This window comes from Somniosus microcephalus, chromosome 3 (genome assembly GCF_052327205.1).
Source record: "Somniosus microcephalus isolate GS21.2 chromosome 3, FLI_Smic_1.0, whole genome shotgun sequence".
NCBI lineage: Eukaryota > Metazoa > Chordata > Chondrichthyes > Squaliformes > Somniosidae > Somniosus > Somniosus microcephalus.
In genome coordinates this window covers 104,673,118-104,693,811 of record NC_140989.1, presented here as the reverse complement: position 1 = coordinate 104,693,811, position 20,694 = coordinate 104,673,118, and the positions used below count along the sequence as shown (strand labels likewise).

Below are 20,694 nucleotides of genomic sequence, written 5' to 3'. Positions count from 1 at the left end.
TAAATCAATTCCAAGTAAGTTTAAAAGTTGTTAGGAGGTCCAAGGGAACCCGAAAACACTTGTTAAAACTAAGTTTGACATTACACTGGAGTTATACTTCATGCAGTACCAAATCCAAGTGGTGAGAGACTGCCACCCCAGAGCCCATCTCAACTCAGTTTATGCTTCACAGTATAAACACACATCAGAATATGCAAATCAAAGAAAAGTTGACAGGAAGTTGGTTTGGTTTTATACAGAATCCTTAGAATTTCAGTTCCATGATAATACAATATAATTTTTAGACTAAGTGAAGAGTGATTTATTTGAAATTGTAAAGGACACTACAAATGTCCGTACTGCAGTACTATTCTTCAGTGTAGCAACACAAAGGATTTCATTTTAATTTACTTTTTCTATACCTGGATGTCAAGAGTAAATACGAGCATCTTAACTGTTACACTGCACTAGCAGAGAACGAGCAAGTTGACTTCTGTGCAAGCTTTCTAGATCAGTATAACAGATGGGCATTACCAAAATTCTACAGTCAACTATATACATTTAATTCATTTTTGGACAAATAACCTTCCATTTTAATCTTCTACAGCAACAACTAATTTATAATACGTTAGATTTTTTATTAGCTCACAGACTTCCAGGAGGCCTGGTTTTAGCATATTCTGCATGAAAATCTATTCTACACAGGGAAATTGAACTACTATAAAAGAATATTTGAAACAGTTAATGTAATTCAACCTCAAAAAATAGAACTGGAAAAACATACCATGAAAGTTATCGCAAGTTCCAAACATTTTTACTTACCACTTGGAAAAGACTAGAAAAAACTTGTGGACTAAAGTGGATGCAACTGCATTAGGATACAACTGACAGGTTCTTGCTACTAGCATGGCCCATGAAACACCACCAAGGAATCCAAGCATATTAGAGTATATTCCACGCCCTGGAATAGATTTTTACAATAGCATTCAGCATGCTTTCTTTTAAACAAACATCTGCCAAAAGATTAGTTTGTAAGTCAAATATCTGTGCTACTTACTTTTTGCCCATAGTTTAATGGCTCTAAGAGTTAATCTGAAATTCTCTTTATTTGGTACTAAGTGAAGAATTTCATCTGTAACTCTGCAACCTATCAGACATGGAATTTTATAAATGATGTTATATGCAACTTTCTCATTCAAAAGGCAGATGTCTATAATCAAGTATTGAACCATCCAAAACTTACACTAACTGAGTCAATGTTGTACTCATCTACAGTAAAACATGCAAACAGTCAAATAATTTTGCAACCAGCTTATAATGCTACAAAACTGTCATGCTGGATATTTTGCTGATGTGAACTCTCATTTAAGCCTTCCTTATTGTTTAATCACAATTATGACTTCATACTAGTTTTATTTCATAGAAATAGAATGTAAAAATCATGAAATATTCATTAATCTGTATACTAAGCAGCAAAATGTGGGGGCAGAGGTCAGTGTTCAAACTGATGGGTGTAACATTCAAGATCAAGTAAACAGTTAGCATACCATTCAAACTTCGTATACATCGAATGTCAAGGTTTTTTAGACGAGAATCATCTCGGAGGTCCAAATTGTCTGGAATGGTTTGCAAAGCCAGCCTAGCAAATACGAGATCAATCTGAAAGAGAGTTAAGATATACATCACCATGGTATTGCAATTTAAGCAAATGTCCTGTAGTTGTTTCTAGAAGAGTAAATTGCTGAAAATTTAGAACTAGTTAATCTAACTGAAATTCTCCCATGTAAAAGGGACAAAAATGACTTTAGAATTAAAAGTTAGAAGAAACTATAACTTTTTAGAATTAAAATTAGTGGAAAATAAGCTTGTCTCCTATCCTTGCTTAGGAATGTAGGATCCAGATAAGACAGGAACTGTAAAGCTAATAAGCTGGTCTTTTGTCCTTGCTTAAGATAAGGCAGGACATACAGATTCTCAAAGCATGATGCAAGCACCTCCTGGCCAGAGTAGGAACAGATAAATTAGCCCGCAAATACTGTAAAGATGGGTTTCTATGAACTATGCAGCAACCTCCCTGATAAGGGGCATCGAATGGACACAGCCCTTTGCCTATTCTGTAGACCAATCAATGATCGTAGAAGGGGGGTGCACGCCTCAAGTTAGGGTATAATTGCTGTATGTATTTGATGCTCGGTGGAAGAATCCTTTCTCTGGGATGAGACTGAGATTTTCTCCATGCACATGCATGAATAAAGATCGTGAAACTTATCCATGGTGTCCGTCTGGTGAATTTGTGGTTGCTATAGGGCAAGTGTCGACCCCTTATCTCAGGGGGTCTGCTCGAGAGGAGGGAAGACTTCTCTTTTACCCCAACATCCCAAAAATACCAGAGTACAAAATTTTGTTTTATGAAAAATATACATTCAGCTTGTGAAATTGCATTTCTACACAGAATTCACTGAAGTAACGAACAAAGGTTTATTTCCCATCTTTATTTATTTATTTTTAAAAAGAGCAATGTAGAAGCATAGTTTGCTGCTAAATCCACCACAGATTTGCCCTTCACTAAAAAGTTTGCGGCCTCCATTGTTCAATTGGAAAATAGATTGACTGGAGCAATAGGTGTCTCCCATGGGGATAAATGGGCATACACATCACCCAGAGTAATGAACATCCCAGTTCGAGACTCAGGCTTGGACCAGGGGCAACAAAAGCCAACACTTCATACATCTGTGCAATAGAAGCCAAGTCATTTTGGTAAATACTAGAGGAAAAAAAACACTGCATTCTCTTACTAATAGGTGCAATTAGACCGCCAAGAACAGTCTTACCTCAATGTTATCAAGTTCAAATTTAATAACTGGAACATATGCATCTTCCACAGCCTGCAAAATTAAGGGACAGAACAAAGACAGATGTGGACCATTAATTATGAGTAACTTAAAAAAAAAAGTTAGCACAATCCTCGTCTAGACCCCCATCTCATAACAATTGGGCACCCGTCTGATTTTTTTCATTATGTATGGACAAGGTTTGGAAATCAGTGATGTGTTGAAACATTGGGATCAGGGTGTCCCTTCACCCATGTCAAAAAATAGATTTCCCGATTCATTAAAAAGTTAAATGTGTAGGAGAGGGGGATCAACCAATTTCAAATTTTGCACCTAAATTACTGATTTAAATCTAATAGCAAGATGTTGCTATAGCAAATGGTCGTTTTAAAGTAAAACTTGCTCAACTGATTTAAAAAGGAGATACCATTTTGAAGGGAAAGGAGAGAGGGAGAAGAAGGAAAAAGGAAACTTACATCATGTTACAATTTCCACAGTTAACATGTTCAAAAAAGTACAACTAGCACAACCATGGTTTTCTCCTTTTCTGTACCAGTTGGCTTCTATAGAATGCCATATCAACTTGGCAAAATGCTGCAGAAGTAAATGAATACAAAAACTAATACTAGACATTACTTTTAACCCAAATTAAAAAGACCAATGTTTCTCCCAATGGCCTAGTGCAAAAATGCCCATATATAAGCCACACAGACCAATATATCCCTAGCAGATCTTCCGTCACATTTCTCATGGTTGGAGACAATATAGGCAAGGGAGGGATAAAGTTCTAGGATTTGGCAGCACCAGGATTAGGGAAGTTAGTACAGTGAAAAGACCCAGGACCACCAGCATCGCAGTAGATGGCCATAGACAGAGTACTAATAACATCCTTACGAAGGGTGAAAAGAGGCCCCAATAGAAGATGGAGAGCAGGTAGTGCACTCAACAGGCGTACAAATTTGCTACAACAAAAGGAAAGTGGCAACATAAAGTATCCACAACAGAAATACCGCAAGTGAGTGCACCAAGGGCCAGAAAACTGCCTCAGCCGGAACAAGATTATTGATATCAAGCTAATTGTGACTGGTAGCACCACACAGGGAGCAAAATCAAGTCCCTGGGTTAAAGGAGGATTTTTTTATTTAATGCAATAGGGACAGGGAGCCAATGCAAGCCAGTGAGGAGGTAGATAATGGACAAGACATAGGTATGGATATTGCTATCAGCGGCAAATGAACGGCACTCGCTGTTCATTACACTTACCCACAGACTCTGTGGGCTTTTGCACTTGCTTGTGGTAGTTACAAAGTCAAAACAGCACGGCACCCTCTATAGGGGATCTGGGACCTGTATGAGAAGGGCAAGCAATGGTGCGTCTCCTTAATCAACCAGATTGAAGAATCCTTACTGAGACACGGTCGAAAATCAGGACGTGCGAGTTAGAATATTTAATTCTCCGTCAAATCATGTACAGAAAGCAAAATAAAAGGGGAAAGATGGATGGGGTTAAGATGGAGATTAAAAAAAAAAGTTAATTTAATTTTTATTTTTAAAATCTCCAACAATAATTAAATTCTGAAGGAATGAGACTTCACACTTTTAAAAGTAAATCTGCAGTGCTAGAGGTGGTTTGGCAGTAATTAAAACTTATAACGCCGTTAGAAATTCACAAACTTGAATGGACAAGCCCTAACTTTTTCTGGCATGTTTAGTGGGCAAGTACTGCAAATTCCCACCCTTGCCGAGTCTCTCAGCGAGATACTGGAGGAGCAGGGCAACTTGGACAGCAACTCCCTGATTTCTGCCTTTAACTGCTTATGTGTGGACACAGGAAATTGCTATCTGATTTACTCTTTAATAACGAGGAGTGCTGGTAGCAGACAGGACAGGATACAGGCAGCTGAATTTTGGATAAGTTAAGAGTTTACACAGGGTGAAACGAGAGGTTAGCAATGAGGATACTGAAATAATCAAGGTTAAAAGTATGGATAAGTTGAGCTAGGGATGGAAGTGGGCAATTTTGCAGTGGCTGAATAAGTGGTCATGAAACTCGGCTCCAGGTCAAACAGGACACTGAGGTTTTGCATGGTCTAGCCAGCCTGAGCGCAACTGGAAATCAGGGTGAAGTCAACAGTGAAGTTCATGGCGGAGGCAGAAAATGATGGCTTTGGTCTTTCTGACACTCAACTCGAGGGAGTTGTGACTCATCCACAATTTCATGCTGGACAAGCATTAAATTTGCACAAAGATGGGCATGGGTTGGTGGAGGCGTAGAGTGGGTGCGATCAACATAGATATGGAAGTCGATTCTGCATCCGATATCACAGCAGGCGGGAGGGGAGGGCAACATGCAAATGAAAAGGGCTGGATCAAGGATAGACCCTTAGGAGAGTTTGGAAATGACTGCAGGGGCAGGAAAAGAAGCCATTGCTGGAGTTCCTGGTAATGTTTGGATGGGTAGGCGTTTCACCACGTAAGAGCAGTCCTATGGAGATGGACAATGAAGGTAAGGCAATGGGAAAAGATGGTGTGGTTGTGTGTCAAACACCATGGAGGAATAATGCACAACAATCAGAGGTCACTTGTGGGATTCATACAGGGAAATGTAAGAAATGGGGATAGAGGTAGGAGGCAGTGTGTTTTAGAACCTTAGAAAGAAAAAGGTTAAAAATGGGGCAATAGTTGGAAAGGACCGATGGGTCTGAAGAAATAGTTTTGAATGGGATGGAGCTGGTGCCGGAGGAAAGCGAGCTATTAAAAACAGAGGATCATCTCGTTTATCTCGTTTTACTACAACAGAAATAAAGCAGTTACCAGCTTCCATTACAACTTCGAGGCGTACAAGGAGATTTAGTCAAAAAAGTCATACCAAAAGGTAGATGCTACAAAGCTGCTGCTAATGTCAACAGTATGTTGAAAATTCAAACACATGCCTATCATAATTAAGCAGAAACACAATTGAAAGGATGCAAATAATGTGTAAAATATCAATCTAATAACCTATATTAAGGCAGTTTGGAAAGAGCTGACCGAGTACAATATTTATATGAAATACATTACCCTCAGGTCCTTGATTCCTTCTTGTTGCTTTAGCTTTTCAAAGAAGGATTGAAAGAAATCACTCCTTTCTACATGGCGTGGAGCGACACATAGTGCATCAATATCAGCACCTGCAAGTTATTTGGGCACCCCAGAAAGTGCCAACATTTTTCAGGTCAGTAAGTTTGACAAATCACATTAAAAACAGTTTGTACTATTACAGTAATTAGAAAAATCTAATTCAAGCATACCTTTTGTATGCACTCCTAGTCTGTATGAGCCAAACGTAAATATTTTTCCACCAACATTTACTATAACTGATGGTGGTAGATTCTGAGAATAAAAATTAGAACATATTACAAGAGCTATTACACTTAACTACATTCTTAGTAGAGGAAATCAGGCATTTTAATCCCCCATCCCAAATAAAATATGCACATTCAATAACCAAATATCCTTCTAACGCAGTGTTCAAATATATCTGCACCCTCCATGAAAATGCATATACATTTAAGCAATTCTTAGACTACAGGAGCCTTTCTGCAAAGCACAAGATTTTTTTTTTTTTTTTTTTTTTTAAATTGACAAGTTCTACACGCTTCTCCAATTCTACACAAGACCTAGGAGCAGGAGTAGGTCATTCAAACCTGCTCCGCAATTCAATAAGATCATGGCTGATCTTATTTTACTTTAGAATAACTAACATTAGAAATTTACACATTCAATTTTGAAAAGTATACCTCCTTGGAGCATAAATACATTAACCTTTCTAAAAATATATAAATCACAATAGAAGCCCTTTAATAACCTAAACATTCTTAATTATCCAAATGATCCTCTTAAACAAGTGCTGCAGAATGCACAAGCTGCTCCTGAATTGTTCCCTGTAATAAATGACTACCACCCATTTACACAGACCTAAATTAAGGCTAGGGATAAAAAGCATTAGCTCTCAAAACTACTTTAAGCAAAATATCTAAAATTTAGCTTGCACTCAACTGTGCAAAAAAACATTTAATTTACTCATGGTAAATGTTTCTGTGGAAGCAGCTGCTAAAAACTATCAAAGCTGAACTCAGCTTCCATTACAAGAAGCCCAATTGCTAGAGTGAAAACACCCCACCTATTGAGATCATTGTATTTACTGTAGGTTGTACTTGTATCAAATTTTTAATTTTTATAAAGTGGTAGAGTATACAACAGCATTACAAAAGCAAAATATTGCAGACGTTGGAAATCTGAAATAAAAAACCAGCATTAGCTACAACAGAGGATTTCCTTGAAAAGATTAAAGTATTATTACAAATACTGGTAACATATCCACTACACAAAATTCTGAAGTTACAATATAAGAACATAAGAAATAGGAGTAGGCCATACGGCCCCGCTCTGCCATTCAATAGGATCATGGCTGATCTGAATCTAGACTCACGTCCACTTCCCTGCCCTCTCCCCGTAACCCCTAATTCCCTTATCTGCTAGGAAAATGTCTATCTCCATTTTAAATTTAAAGTTTAAGCAACACAAGTAGTTTTACCTTTGTTTCGCTGATTTCTGCTATCCATTCTTTAACCAAGTTGTTCAATTTACCCAGAACAACTAATCTGAAACATGAAAAGAGACCATTAAAATTGTTCAATAGGAAACCAAATAGTAAATTAGTAGATTAAAAAAACTAGTTACAATATTACCACCTGTGGTTTAATTCCTCTTCCTCTTCAAATACTCCAAATGGTTTCAAGGCTTCAATCAACCTCTGAGTGGAAATATCATCTACATCTTTGGGATAGGCAAGGCTAATTGGAGAAGTGATGCCATAATGCTTCTGAGACTGCCGAGGCTGGGGCCCCAGCATAACACTGTTGCTGTAACAGGAAGCAAAATACCATTACATATTGTACAGTAATCTCAACACAGCTCAAACTGAAAATATGTTGAAAGCAGCAATGGACTGAAGACCCGAGTCAATATGGGCAAAAGTAGCAACATCTTACTTGTACAAATAAAATAAGTGCTTATTACAAACTCAGTTTAGATTAAATTTCTGAAAGAATTACTTCATTCATTACTGCTCAAAAGTCTTTGCCAAAGGTTGATGGACTGCCTCCAAAGGGAGTCCTACCAATATCACAAATCAGGCATTTACTTATAAAATTAAAATAAAATTGTGACTACTGGAAAGACTGTAGATAACTCAGAAGTGCTAGACTTATTTAAAAATGCTCAAGAAACATATACTTAACATCCCTCACTCCCACTTGTGGCTTTTGCAGTCACATACTGCTTGTATGTCACACTTTGGCAGTGCTGCTTTTGACGAGCAGTATTCTCTCCCTCCACTGCCAAGTATTTTGAACATATCTTGCCATAGCTTCCCCCACACGAAGGGAATTACATCTTTCAATCCAAGTCATTACAATTAACAATACACATTGGATAAAAGATTTCTTCCAGGGTCTTCAAATCTTCAGTGCAAAGTTTCTTGCGGTGTTAAAAAGAACTCTTTAGAAGTATGCATTTACTGTAACACTAATACTAAATGTTGATAATGCTCGGACAGTGATATCCTGCACAGAGCTCAAGGTAGCACTCCCACAGGTCCTAACTACAGCAGTGCTGTACTACAAAGTGAAGAATACCCAGAGATTCTCCATTGATGTTCATGGACTGCATTCTAGAAGTTGCCAATCCTCATGTATTTACCTTTGGAGAATGAACAGAGGAAGAGACAGCATTGCAGTCATCAGATTCAGCAGTTCTACCTCCAACACTTAAAAAGGTGTAACATGCACAAGTGGCAGGTTCTTATCTATCTAATCGTAGCCAGAAAAATCACCTGCAATGGCTTCTCTCCCCACTCCTGCATCGTTACCTCTGGGTTCCCCCAAGAATTGATCCTTGGCCCCCTCCTATTGCTCATCTATATGCAGCCCCTTGGCAACATCATCCAAAAATATGGCGTCAGTTTCCACATGTACGCCGATGACACCCAGCTCTACCTCACCACCACTTCTCTTGACCCCTCCACGGTCTCTAAATCGTCAGTCTACTTGTCCGACATCTAGTTCTGGATGAGCAGAAATTTTCTCCAATTGAATATTGGGAAGACCGAAGCAATTGTCTTTGGTCCCCGCCACAAACTCCATCCCTCTCCCTAGCATCTATCTGAGGCTAAACCACACTGTTCGCAACCTTGGCGTCATATTTGACCCTGAAAATGAGCTTCCGACCACATATCTGCAGCATAACTAAGCGCCTATTTCCACCTCCATAACATTGCCCGTCTCCGCCCTTGCCTCAGCTCATCTGCTGCTGAAACCCTCATCCATGCCTTTTGTTACCTCTAGACTTGACTATTCCAATGCACTCCTGGCTGGCCTCCCACATTCTACCCTACGTAAACTTCAGGTCATCCAAAACTCGGGTGCCCGTGTCCTAACTCGCACCAAGTTCCATTCACCCATCACCCCTGTGCTTGCTGACCTCCAATGGCTCCCAGTTAAGCAACGCCTCAATTTCAAAATTGTCATCCTTGTTTTCAAATCCCTCATTGGCCTGGCCCCTCCATATCTATAATCTCCTTCAGCCCCCAGCAGTCTGTCAACCACGAGAAGGTGAGGGGGGTCTGCGAGAAAGCTTTTCTCTCTCGTATTAGTATCAAGAGTCAACAGCATAGCCATGAGGACTCGGTCTCTCTCCAAAAACGATCAAACTTCAGCTCAGCATATTCTAAGTCACACCAAGTCCAGCTCATCCGTCAACCCTGTCCTTGCTGACGTCCATTGGCTCTTGGCCCTCCAATGGCTCAAATTTAAAATTCTCATCCCATGTTTAAATCCCTTCATGGTCTCACACCTCCCTCTCAGGTCACTTTCTGCAGCTGGACAAACCCCTGCCCCACCTCAAACTCTAGGATCCTCTGACTCATGTATTCTACTCCCTCCACAGCACCATTAGTGCCTGTGCTTTCAGTTGCCTATTCCCCATGATTTTGAATACCCTCCATAAATTGCCCACATAAAACTCATCTCTTTGATCACCCTTCCTATTATCTTCGCCGTTGGTTCGGCATCCATTTTCTGATTGCACCTCTCTGAAGTGCTTTGAGTTTAAATGGAATTTAACCCTGAAAAGTGTGAGGTGATGCATTTTGGGAGGACCAACAAGGCAAGGGAATACACAATGAATGGTAGGACCCTAGGAAGAGCAGAGGAACCTTGGTGTGCATGTACATAGATCCCTGAAGGCAGCAGGATAGGTAGATAAGGTGGTTAGAAAGGCATATGGGATACTTGCCTTCATTAGCCGAGGCATAGAATATAAGAGCAGGGATGTTATGATGGAGCTGTACAAAACGCTAGTTAGGCCACAGCTGGAATACTGTGTGCAGTTCTGGTCGCCACACTATAGGAAGGATGTAATTGCATTGGAGAGGGTGCAGAGGAGATTCACCAGGATGTTACCTGGGCTGGAGCACTTCAGCTATGAAGAGAGACTAGCCAGGCTGGGGTTGTTTTCCTTAGAGCAGAGAAGGCTGAGGGGGGACGTGATTGAGGTGTACAAAATTATGAGGGGCATAGATAGGGTAGATAGAAAGAACTTTTCCCCTTAGTAGAGGGGTCAATAACCAGGGGGCATAGTTTCAAGATAAGGGGCAGGAGGTTTAGAGGGGATTTGAGGAAAAACTTTTTCACCCAGAGGGTGGTTGGAATCTGGAACTCACTGCCAGAGGCAGGAACCCTCACAACATTCAAGAAACATTTAGATGAGCACTTGAAACACCATAGCATACAAGGCTACGGACCAAGTGCTGGAAAATGGGATTAGAATAGACAAGGGCTTGATAGCCGGCACGGACACGATGGACTGAAGGGCCGCTTTCTGTGCTGTATAACTCTATGACTCTGGATAAAGGAGCTGTACAAAGGCAAATGATTGTTGTTGAAAACCTGCTCTCCATACATCCACAGTTCCCACATGCTGGCACCACAATATATTATGGGGACAGACAGATCTGCCTGGGAATCTGAAACTAAGCTGACTCCTTATGCAAGTGAACTGCAACTCTTTCAGCATAATTCAAGGATGCCAACAGACGCGACCAGTTCAGCACATTTAGCAAGCCCACTCATGCCACTTCAAAAACAGGTATTGGTGTATAACTGCAATCTAAAAGAATGTACAAAGTAGTAGTATTACTAGAGGGCTAGAGTGGGCAAATGCATTTACCTGAACTGCCAAAGTCACAAATGGTAATAGAATTAGCTGATTGAACATTTTCTGGGGTCTTGGTCATCATTTAGCCTGCATTTCAGACTTTAAGAACCGCACCTACTGTTAACTGCGTGCATTACACATTGTAGGCAGGACTGTTTTACTGGTGTCACTAAAGCAGAACTTTTGACAGTGCAGTCATTTACAAAAAGTAAATAGGAATATGACAAACAGACATTTATTGAAAAGCAGAGTAATCCACTGAAAGATGTCAGGAAGAAACTTTAATCATTTTCCAGCAACAGGCACTTAATTTTGGCTACATCTCCAATATATTCTACATTCAAAATATTGGAACAAGGATAAATTTAAACTGGAAAGGAAAAATTCAGAAAACTAAAATGGTAAACTGAAGCCACACTGTCTTCTGCTGTGGTAGATAAATCCAGTGATGTTTTCACAGAAAATGAATTAAAAAAATTCACTTAACTAGACCATTTGCCAACCAGCACATTTTAAAAGTACATAAATAGGTACTAGTAATAACATTACTATGAGGTAAAAATAATACTTATGCATTCCTGGCACACAACTATCAAAATTAATGAGCTGGAAAAAAGGATCACAAGTTGGGAGAGTGCAATTTCACGATATGCACTTGAAGCACAGGCTGATTCCTCAGAATATATTTCAACATTAAGCAAAAAAAAACCAGAATTGCACAGCATGATCACGGTACAACGTTTTTTCCCCCCCACTGATCTGAAAAATGTCACAAAATCACCAATAACTTTAGATTTGGACATCCTAAGTCAGATATGCATTTGACATCTCGGTACATTTTTCTGCACAATGCTGTGTGCAAATTAAAAAAATATTCTTCCTCCCTTAAACTATTGCTAATGCTTCCTGGAAATAAAGCATACTAACCCTGAATTTAGTAGTGCAGTCAAAGATTCGGGAGACAGAACTCCGCCACTGGACATCATAAGTCTGTAGTTATAAAGTATTTGGATCAAAACAAAATTTGAAATAAGAAGTTTGATTTCCCACGTAAATAAAATAGGCGCGGTAAGTGTCGCTATTCAATCTGTAAAAACAAAGTCGGATAGACTGTCCAGGTTAATTATAAAGATTTTCCCCTCAACACAAGTTAATTACAAAACACATATACGGTGTATAGCTCAATAACTCCAAATGCGATCAAAAGTTAAAGGTACGCTTCAGAAATAATCAATACACTTTCAGCCGGGAGCAGCAAATAATGACGCTTTCAAAGCTGTACTAAAATTACTTTGAAGACTTCACATGAACGTTATCGTGTTCCTTACACAGCTGATGATCATAAAAAAGGGGCCACACATCAACTGAAATAGGCGGACAACTGAGTAACACATTGAACAGCATTTACTTTCTTATCTTGTGCGTGTAGCGAAGGGAGGGAGAGGCCGCGGCCGCGGCCTAGTCACACGCAGCCTGGGTCTGAAGGGCCCGGTTTCCAGGGGAATGTGCGGCTGAGGAGCCGGAGTCGGGCTCACGATATGAAGGGGAGACTAACCCAGGAGCGAGGCCTCGGTCGACAGCAACGGCGGGTGAGGCGCTTCCCAACAGCCGGAAACCCCCGCGCACTGCACCCAGAGCTGTCACTTACGCTGACATTTCTTTCATCTCCTCACGGCAGACAGCTACCCCTCCGTGTTTATTGACTTGTTCTCTTTGTTTCAAGATCCGGTCAATAACTATTTCGCCGCCGCCCCTGCAATCTCATAAATACCGACCCACCGCCAACATGGCGGCCGAGCAGCCCCCTCCGCCCCGGCATGCACCGCGCCGCCGCCCCCCGCGACATGCCGCGTCATGCGCGCCCCGCCCGCGACATTCCACACCGTGCGCGCTCCCGCCACCTCTCGCGTCGTTCGCGCCCCCACCGCCTCTCGCGACATGCCACGCCATGCGCGCCCCCGCCAGCTCTCTCGACATGTCGCGCCATGCGCGCCCCCGCCACCACGCGCGATATACCGCGCCATGTGCGCGCTCGGTCGCACGCGCCTTCAGACCTTGCTCAGCAGCAGCGGAGCCTGAAGTCACGGTGCAAGCTTCTGGGCGCAACAAGTGTGTCATTCGTATTGTGTAAATGGGGCGTTGCAATACGTATGGAAATACATAGCAACCCCCGCAGTATTTAAAAGAGCAAAGATGAATCAACGTTCTAGTAGTTAGCCCTGGCTCGATTGTAGCATTATCACCTCTGAGTCAGAAGGTTGTGGGCTCAAGCCCCACTCCAGGGACTTGAGCACAAAATCTAGGCTGACACTCCAGTGCAGTGCTGAGCGAATGCTGCACTGTCCAAGATGCCGTCTTTGCAATGCAACATGAAACTAATGCTGTCTCTGCTCTCAGGTGTGGAGATGCCGGTGTTGGACTGGGGTGGACAAATGTAAAAGATCCCATGGCACTATTTGAAGGAGAGCAGGTGAGCTGTCCTAACCAACATTATCCAACATCACTAAAAACATTATCTGATCATTTACCTTATTGCTGTTTGTGGTACCATGCTGTAGGCACATTGACTTCCACATTTGCCTACATTACAACAAAGATTACACTTTAAAACTACTTGATTGGCTGAGAAGCACTTTGGGTTGACCCAAGGTAATGAAAGGTGCTAGATAAATGCAATTGCTTGCTTTCTTTTTGACACTATAGGAACAGGAGTAGACTGTTAAGTCCCTTGAACCTGCTCTGCTATTCAATTAGATCATGGCTGATCTACCTCAACTCCATTTACAACAACAACTTGTATTTATATAGCGCCTTTAACATAGTAAAACGTCTCCAGGCGCTTCACAGGAGCGTTATAAAACAAAATTTGACACCGAGCCACATAAGGAGAAATTAGGGCAGGAGTGCGTTGGAATAGTCAAGTCTAAAGGTAACAAAGGCATGGATGAGGGTTTCAGGATCAAATATGAACAGTCTGGCTCAGCCTCAGTCAAATGATAGAGAGAGGGATGGAGTCAGTGGTTAGGGAAAGGAGTTTGTGACCACCTCAAAACGTCTACTTTGTATTATTAATCCTCTAATTCTGTGCTCTAATTTTATAATCGCTCAACCTTTGGTGGCCATGCCTTCTGTTGCCTAGGCCCTAAGTTCTGGAATTCCCTGCCTAAACCTGTCTGCTTTGCTACCTCTCTTTCCTCCTTTAAGACGCTTCTTAAATCCTGCCTCTTTGACCAAGCTTTTGGTCACCTGCCCTAATTTATCCTTATGTGGATCGGTGTCAAATTTTTCATCTTAAAATACTCCTGTGCAGCACCATGGGACGTTTTACTACGTTAAAGGAGCTATATAAATACATGTGTAACCCCTTCACGGTTCTCTAGATATATGTGAGATGTGGTCTCTGTTGTAGACAGTATTCTATAGTCCAGTAAGGAGATCACTACTACAATGGCTTAATTCTAATTATCTTACTTTATAGTTTTAACGTCAGACAGTATAAGAAGATTACAGGTCAATGAACTAAATTAGACATTTGCATACATTAGAATGAATCTAGACATAATAAACATACATTCTCCATTTACATGGATTCAAAGGAGAATCTGTCCCTATGTCCAAATTCGAGTGCACTCTTTCGTTGGCGCGCTTAAGTTGGAGCTCATGGTATGTATAATGTCTGCAAGACTTACGACTCCGAACCCCTTTGTTGAATTCTCTTCACGATCACTGAATCCCACTTTGAGTTCTGGATGCAGAGCTACTAATACGAAGGGCGGCGGCCGAGTTTGGAAGCCCGGGACGGGATGCGGCAGCCATTTGCCTCCTGAGCCCTCTTTTCAGAGCTCCTGCCCTCTTTTCATTCCAGTCGCTCCTTTCTTCCCGCTCGAAAAACCCGACTCCACCCCTTCCTCCTGGGGTTTCTGCCTGGAGACTGCGCAGCCTCACTGTCTGCAACAGTTGATACTGGTGCAGAATTATGGAAAGTCTGCTCTTAGTCACATTGTGTCCTTAAAAGTTCTTGCCGTACCTTCACATGGGCAACTTTAACCCAGGGATTTATAACAATGATAATACAGTGTCTAAGTTAAAGATTGATAACCATACTTAGCGTACATAACATTTCCAGTGGGTATTACACTCCCCCCCCCCCCCTACCAAATATAGGCATGTCCCCATGACTAATGAACTTTACACATAAGGGGTTGCATGCTTCCCAACCATGTATAAAGGGAGGTAACATATCGAACCATAGGGGCTATCATTACACTTGGCACTCCTAGTGTACTGTATGTCAATCTTTCAGCAACCTTCTTAACTCGCTGTGAGCTCCTTATTTCGGATACCCGGTCTTCAGTTCCTTCAACTACGTTGGCGGCGTTGGTTCCTTTGTTATCATGCCTTTCAGTCTCTTTTATCTCCTTCTCGGAAGCATCTGGTTCTTCCCAGACCATGTCCAAGCCTGAGCTAAATGGTTCAGACAATTCATCCAGATTCTGTCTTATGCGTCTTTCTGGGAGGTCGTACCATAGATCCCATTCTTCATCTTCCGACTCATCAGGTTCCTCATGATCCACACACTGTGTCATGGGTTTTCTGTCTTCTGGAACAAAGTTTTCCTGGTTTCTCGTTTTTTTCCTTCTTCTCTGCAGGGTTCTCCTACTAGGTGTCGGCTCATTATCCGCTTGCGGATCCAGACGCACTTGCTGTCCCAATGGCAGGATATGATTCCGGTGCAGTTTTTTTATGGGTCCATTCCCACCTGCAGGTTTTAGCCGAAACACAGGTAGTTGTGACATTTGACTTTCAACAATGTAAGGTGTAGAAGCCCAGCGGTCTGCTAACTTATGTTTCCCTTGAAGTCCTAGGTTCTGCATGAGAACTCGGTCACCAGGCATGAGTTGGGAAAAACGGATCTTCTGGTCATACCTCTGCTTATTTCCTTTATTCTGTTTGGCAGAAACAGACTCAGCAAGTTCATAAGCAGCTTGCAATTCCTTTCTCATGTCAGATACATACTTGAGGTAAGTTCTCTGTGATGTGCCATCACTGGATACTCCGAAACACAAATCCACCGGCATCCTCGCTTCACGTCCAAACATGAGGTAGTACGGTGAAAAACCAGTAGCGTCATTTCGGGTACAATTATAAGAATGAACAAGATGTCCAATGTGCCGACCCCACTTGTTCTTTCGCTTTGAACCCAGCGTTCCAAGCATGTCTAACAAAGTACGGTTAAACCGCTCAGGTTGAGGATCTCCCTGAGGGTGGTATGGAGTTGTTCTTGACTTCTCAATCCCGAGCATGGACAACAACTCATGTATATAAGTCTACTTTCAAAGTCTCTACCTTGATCACTGTGTATTCGCTTTGGCAGTCCATAGTGGATGAAGTATTTCTCCCACAACACTTTGGCAACGGTGGATGCTTTCTGATCCTTTGTGGGAAAAGCTTGGGCATAGCGAGTATAATGATCTGTAATGACCAAGACATTTGCGGTATTGCTGGAATCAGGTTCGATGGACAGAAAATCCATACAGACAAGGTCTAGAGGTCCACCACTTTGCATGTGAAACAGAGGAGCAACTCTTTTAGGTAAAGTCTTTCTCTGGACACAACGTGCACAGGACTTGCAGAACTCCTCAACCGCAGACTTCATACGCGGCCAATAGAATCTGTCCTTGACCAACCCATAGGACTTATCTACTCCCAGATGACCTGCGTCATCATGCAAAGACTTCATCACTATTTCCCTGTACTTTTCAGGCAGGACCAACTGTGAATGACATGGTTTAGTGGGTGGGTGAGTGATTCTACACAACACTCCCTCTTTAATTTCCAAGTGGTCCCATTCTCTTAGGAGCAGACGACAGTCAGGATGTTTTGATTTGTCGATCTGTGTAGTATCACCCAGACGGAGAGCTGAAAACACCTCATGAATACAGGGATCCTCCTGTTGTGCTTTGGATATTTCAGATGAACACAACATGGGTAAGTTTTGTACATCCAAACTGGAAAGGTTGCAAAATGCCTGGGGAACAGCATGCATTGACGCTCCCAAGTGGTCAATCTCTCGGGCATGAAATGAATTCTTTGGTCCAGATACCACGGACATCTGACACATTACTTTCACATCTGCTGAAGCAACATCTTTCCACTCTGGTTTCTGGTAGTGTGGGCGACGAGACAGAGCATCTGCGTCAATGTTCTGGTTCCCAGGTCTGTACCTGAGACTAAAGTCGTAAGCAGATAGTGCAGCAAGCCAGCGGTGGCCGGTGGCATCAAGTTTTGCCGAAGTCAACACATAGGTTAATGGATTATTGTCTGTCCTCACTTCAAACTTCGCTCCATACAGATAATCCTGCAGCTTATCCACCACCCCCAACTTCAACGCCAAGAATTCCAGCTTATGAGCTGGGTAGTTACGCTCTGATGGCGTAAGACTGCGACTGATGAACGCTACAGGTCTCAGTCCTGCTCCTTGGTCCTGATACAACACACCACCCAACCCTTCTTGACTGGCATCCAGGTGTAGCACATATGGCAGCTGTGGGTTTGCAAAAGCCAACACGGGGGCTTGAGTAAGACTTTGCTTTAAGGTGTGGAAGGCCTCTTCGCATTTCTCATCCCATCTAACACCAAAAGGCTCAGAGGGTTTGAAGTAGTCCTTGTTCTCTACTCCTTTAGCCTTTTTCTTCCTCTCGGCTGGTGGGAGGTAACCAGCCAGCAGCTGATTCAGAAGATGGGCCACTTTGGAGTAATCCTGCACAAAGCGCCTGTAATATCCGCAGAACCCAAGAAATGATCACAAGGCAGTCACTGTGTTCGGTTTGGGCCATGTGGTAACAGCTTCGATCTTGGATGGATCTGTGGCTACTCCATCCTGTGATACAATATGCCCCACATAGGACACGGATGTTTGGCAAAACTGACACTTGTCCAATGATAGCTTGAGACCTTCATCCTCCAGGCGACCAAACACTTTCAGCAACCGAGCTTCGTGTTCTTCAAGGGTTGCCCCAAACACAATGATATCATCCAAGTACACCAATACTTCGAGCAAGTTCATGTCCCCAACTGTTTGTTCCATTATTCTTTGAAAAGTTGCTGGAGCGCCTGAAACTCCCTGTGGCATCCTTTCAAATTGGTAGAACCCAACTGGACATATAAAGGCTGTCTTTTCTTTGTCCGATTCACTCATCGGTATTTGGTAGTATCCACTTCTGAGATCCAACACACTGAACCACTTGCTTCCATTAAGACAAGCCAATGCATCCTCAATTCTTGGAACGGTGTATTGGTCGGGAATAGTATGTCTGTTAAGCGTCCTAAAGTCCACACACATCCGAATCTTTCCGTTCTTTTTCCTCACCACCACTATAGGAGATGCATAAGGACTCCTGGACTCGGTAATGATCTCAGCTTCTTTTAACTGCGACAGGTGCTGTCTCACTGCTTCGATGTCAGCTGGTGCCAGCCGTCGAGACCTCTCCCGAAAGGGTTTATCCTCGGTAATTCTGATAGAATGGCGAGTACTCTTACTACAACCAACATCAAACTCATGAGTAGAGAAAACTCCTCTCCGCTCCATCATCTTCCTGACTAATCGGTCCTTCCATTCTTTAGGAACGAATGAATCTCCAAAGTTGAAGGAGGAGGGTGTCAGATCTCCGGTTGAGTTAACTTTGGACTCTTCCTTCACATGTGACGACAGTACATTTACAGGAAACAGATGCGCAATCGGCATTCCTTTCCTCAGTGTGATTCCTTTGCCTGACATATTCCTCACGGTCACTGTAACTTTCCTTGACATCACAGCTGTCGGGGTCTGCAACTCTGGTCTCACCAGAAGCTCATTTGGAAACCGTGACTCTTCTGCAGGATCATCAGGTGACTCTATCAGAATGGCTTCAGTACCTGGCGTTCCAGGGAATTTTGGTATCCCAGGGATTCTAGCCACTCCTCCAGGACGCAGGGTGATAGGTTTGGCTCGAACGTACCACACAGTTCCTCTTTTGCTATCATCTACGTCGGAAGAAAGTTCAGGCAGTTTCTCAAAAGCCTTTTTGAAAACAGGGTGAATGTGTCTGGTGCTCAAGAAGTTTTCACCTCCCTGCCCTTTGCAGCTTGTCAGGAGTCGTCTCACTATGGGTGTATTACTGCCAACCAGTATGGAAACCTCACCTTTCACCATGGGGTCAGGGCAAACCAACACAAGTGCATCAATGGTCTCAGTGGTCCCTACATCAGCTTCCAAGAACTCCAACCTCAGCGACAAATAGCCATCATATGGGTAATCAGCAGGACTAAGGCCCCAGATCTGCAGAAGACTGATTGGGGTTAACGGCAAATGCGTCAGGTATCGGTCATAGAAGGATCTGTACAGTATGGTAACCTGAGAACCCGTGTCGAGGATAGCTTTAGTATAAATGCCTTCAATCTGTATTGATACAGCAGAACTCGGCCCTACTAAACCTTCAGGTATGATGTCTTTCATATCCCCTCGTCTATTATTGCACTTAGCGGAACGTGTCTTAACTACAGGGACAGCAGGCCGTTCCGTTACTGTGCCCCTTTGTAGTTTCCCGACTTCTTGGTAAGTTTTATGAGACGGTCATTTACTTTTTTTTTAGATTTTCCTCACCTCTACATTCTCGCTTGAAACGTCCATCCTTTCCACAGTTATAACAAAAGACTCCAGGTCTATCTCCTTCATGGGGATATCCTTTAGAGGAATCATTCATTTTGCTGTTAGACTTCGCAGGGTGTTCAACCTTTTGCACCCGTGCATCATCCCTTTCTGTGTTGGGCTTAGACCGAAAATATGCCATCTCGGCTCTCATGACATTTATTTCCTTCTTCAGCTGTTCCATCTCAGGGTTGACATCACCCTTAGGAGTAGGAACTGTAACAGGAGTCACAAGCTTGGACATCACAGCACTCTTTGCTACATTCCGGGCCTGAAGCATATCCTCCTCCTCTCTGACTTCCCTTAGCAGCTCAGTGAAGGTAGGTGGATCTCGCAACTTATGGGTCATGCGTATGCGAAGAGCAGTCACGTCTTCGAGCAATGCACCTCGCACAACCTGTTCAATGCGGAACCGATTCATTTCAGGCAACTCAATCCCTCTTTTCCGTAACATACAATGCAGCAGTTTGTCTATTCTCAGCAGATAACTGGACAGCTTCTCTCCCTCACACTGGAATGTGCTTCTGAATCTGACCATCAAATCTGAAATGGTTTCAGTAGTTCCAAAGGCAGTTTCTAGAGCCTGCATGTAGTCAAAGGAAGTAGCAGAGGTGTTCTGCGCCTTTAAGAACCTTACAATGTCAGCAGCAGGACCCTTAAGGCTTTCTACTATTCTCTGCCTCTTCACATTGTCACTGCACTGCCATTCCTCTAGCAGAGGCAGGGTCTGCTCAGCCCAGGCGTTGTACTCCTCTTCCCCACTGGGAGTTGGTCTCACTCCTGAGAACATACGGAGCTTACGGTATCCCTGAGCCTCGAAGGGCAGATTGGTGCATTTATCCACCAGAGAACTAATGGCACTGACCAACTGAGTGTTCATATCCAGGGCCGAAGGACCTATCAGACCTTTGACATCAGCAACAGTCTTTCCTTCTTGTCTCA

General features: G+C 42.6%; 1 protein-coding gene across 3 annotated transcripts in view; it reads right to left on the bottom strand.

The window, feature by feature from the left end:
* The window catches only part of papolg (poly(A) polymerase gamma), a 50,414-nt gene extending 37,525 nt beyond the window's left edge, over window positions 1-12,889 (bottom strand). For 2 of the 3 annotated variants that reach the window (XM_085981420.1, XM_085981421.1), the window contains exons 1-10: window positions 12,715-12,889; window positions 11,994-12,056; window positions 7,544-7,714; window positions 7,387-7,453; window positions 6,101-6,182; window positions 5,871-5,980; window positions 2,811-2,864; window positions 1,527-1,638; window positions 1,037-1,126; window positions 802-940 (exon numbers count right to left, since the gene is read on the bottom strand). In XM_085981420.1, the coding sequence (XP_085837546.1) occupies window positions 802-940; window positions 1,037-1,126; window positions 1,527-1,638; window positions 2,811-2,864; window positions 5,871-5,980; window positions 6,101-6,182; window positions 7,387-7,453; window positions 7,544-7,714; window positions 11,994-12,056; window positions 12,715-12,731 (905 nt within the window). In that variant the 5' untranslated portion in view covers window positions 12,732-12,889. Of the gene's footprint in view, window positions 1-801; window positions 941-1,036; window positions 1,127-1,526; window positions 1,639-2,810; window positions 2,865-5,870; window positions 5,981-6,100; window positions 6,183-7,386; window positions 7,454-7,543; window positions 7,715-11,993; window positions 12,154-12,714 lie in introns of all 3 variants that reach the window. The other variant, XM_085981422.1, reaches the window with a different exon arrangement.
* Window positions 12,890-20,694: the final 7,805 nt, after the last annotated feature.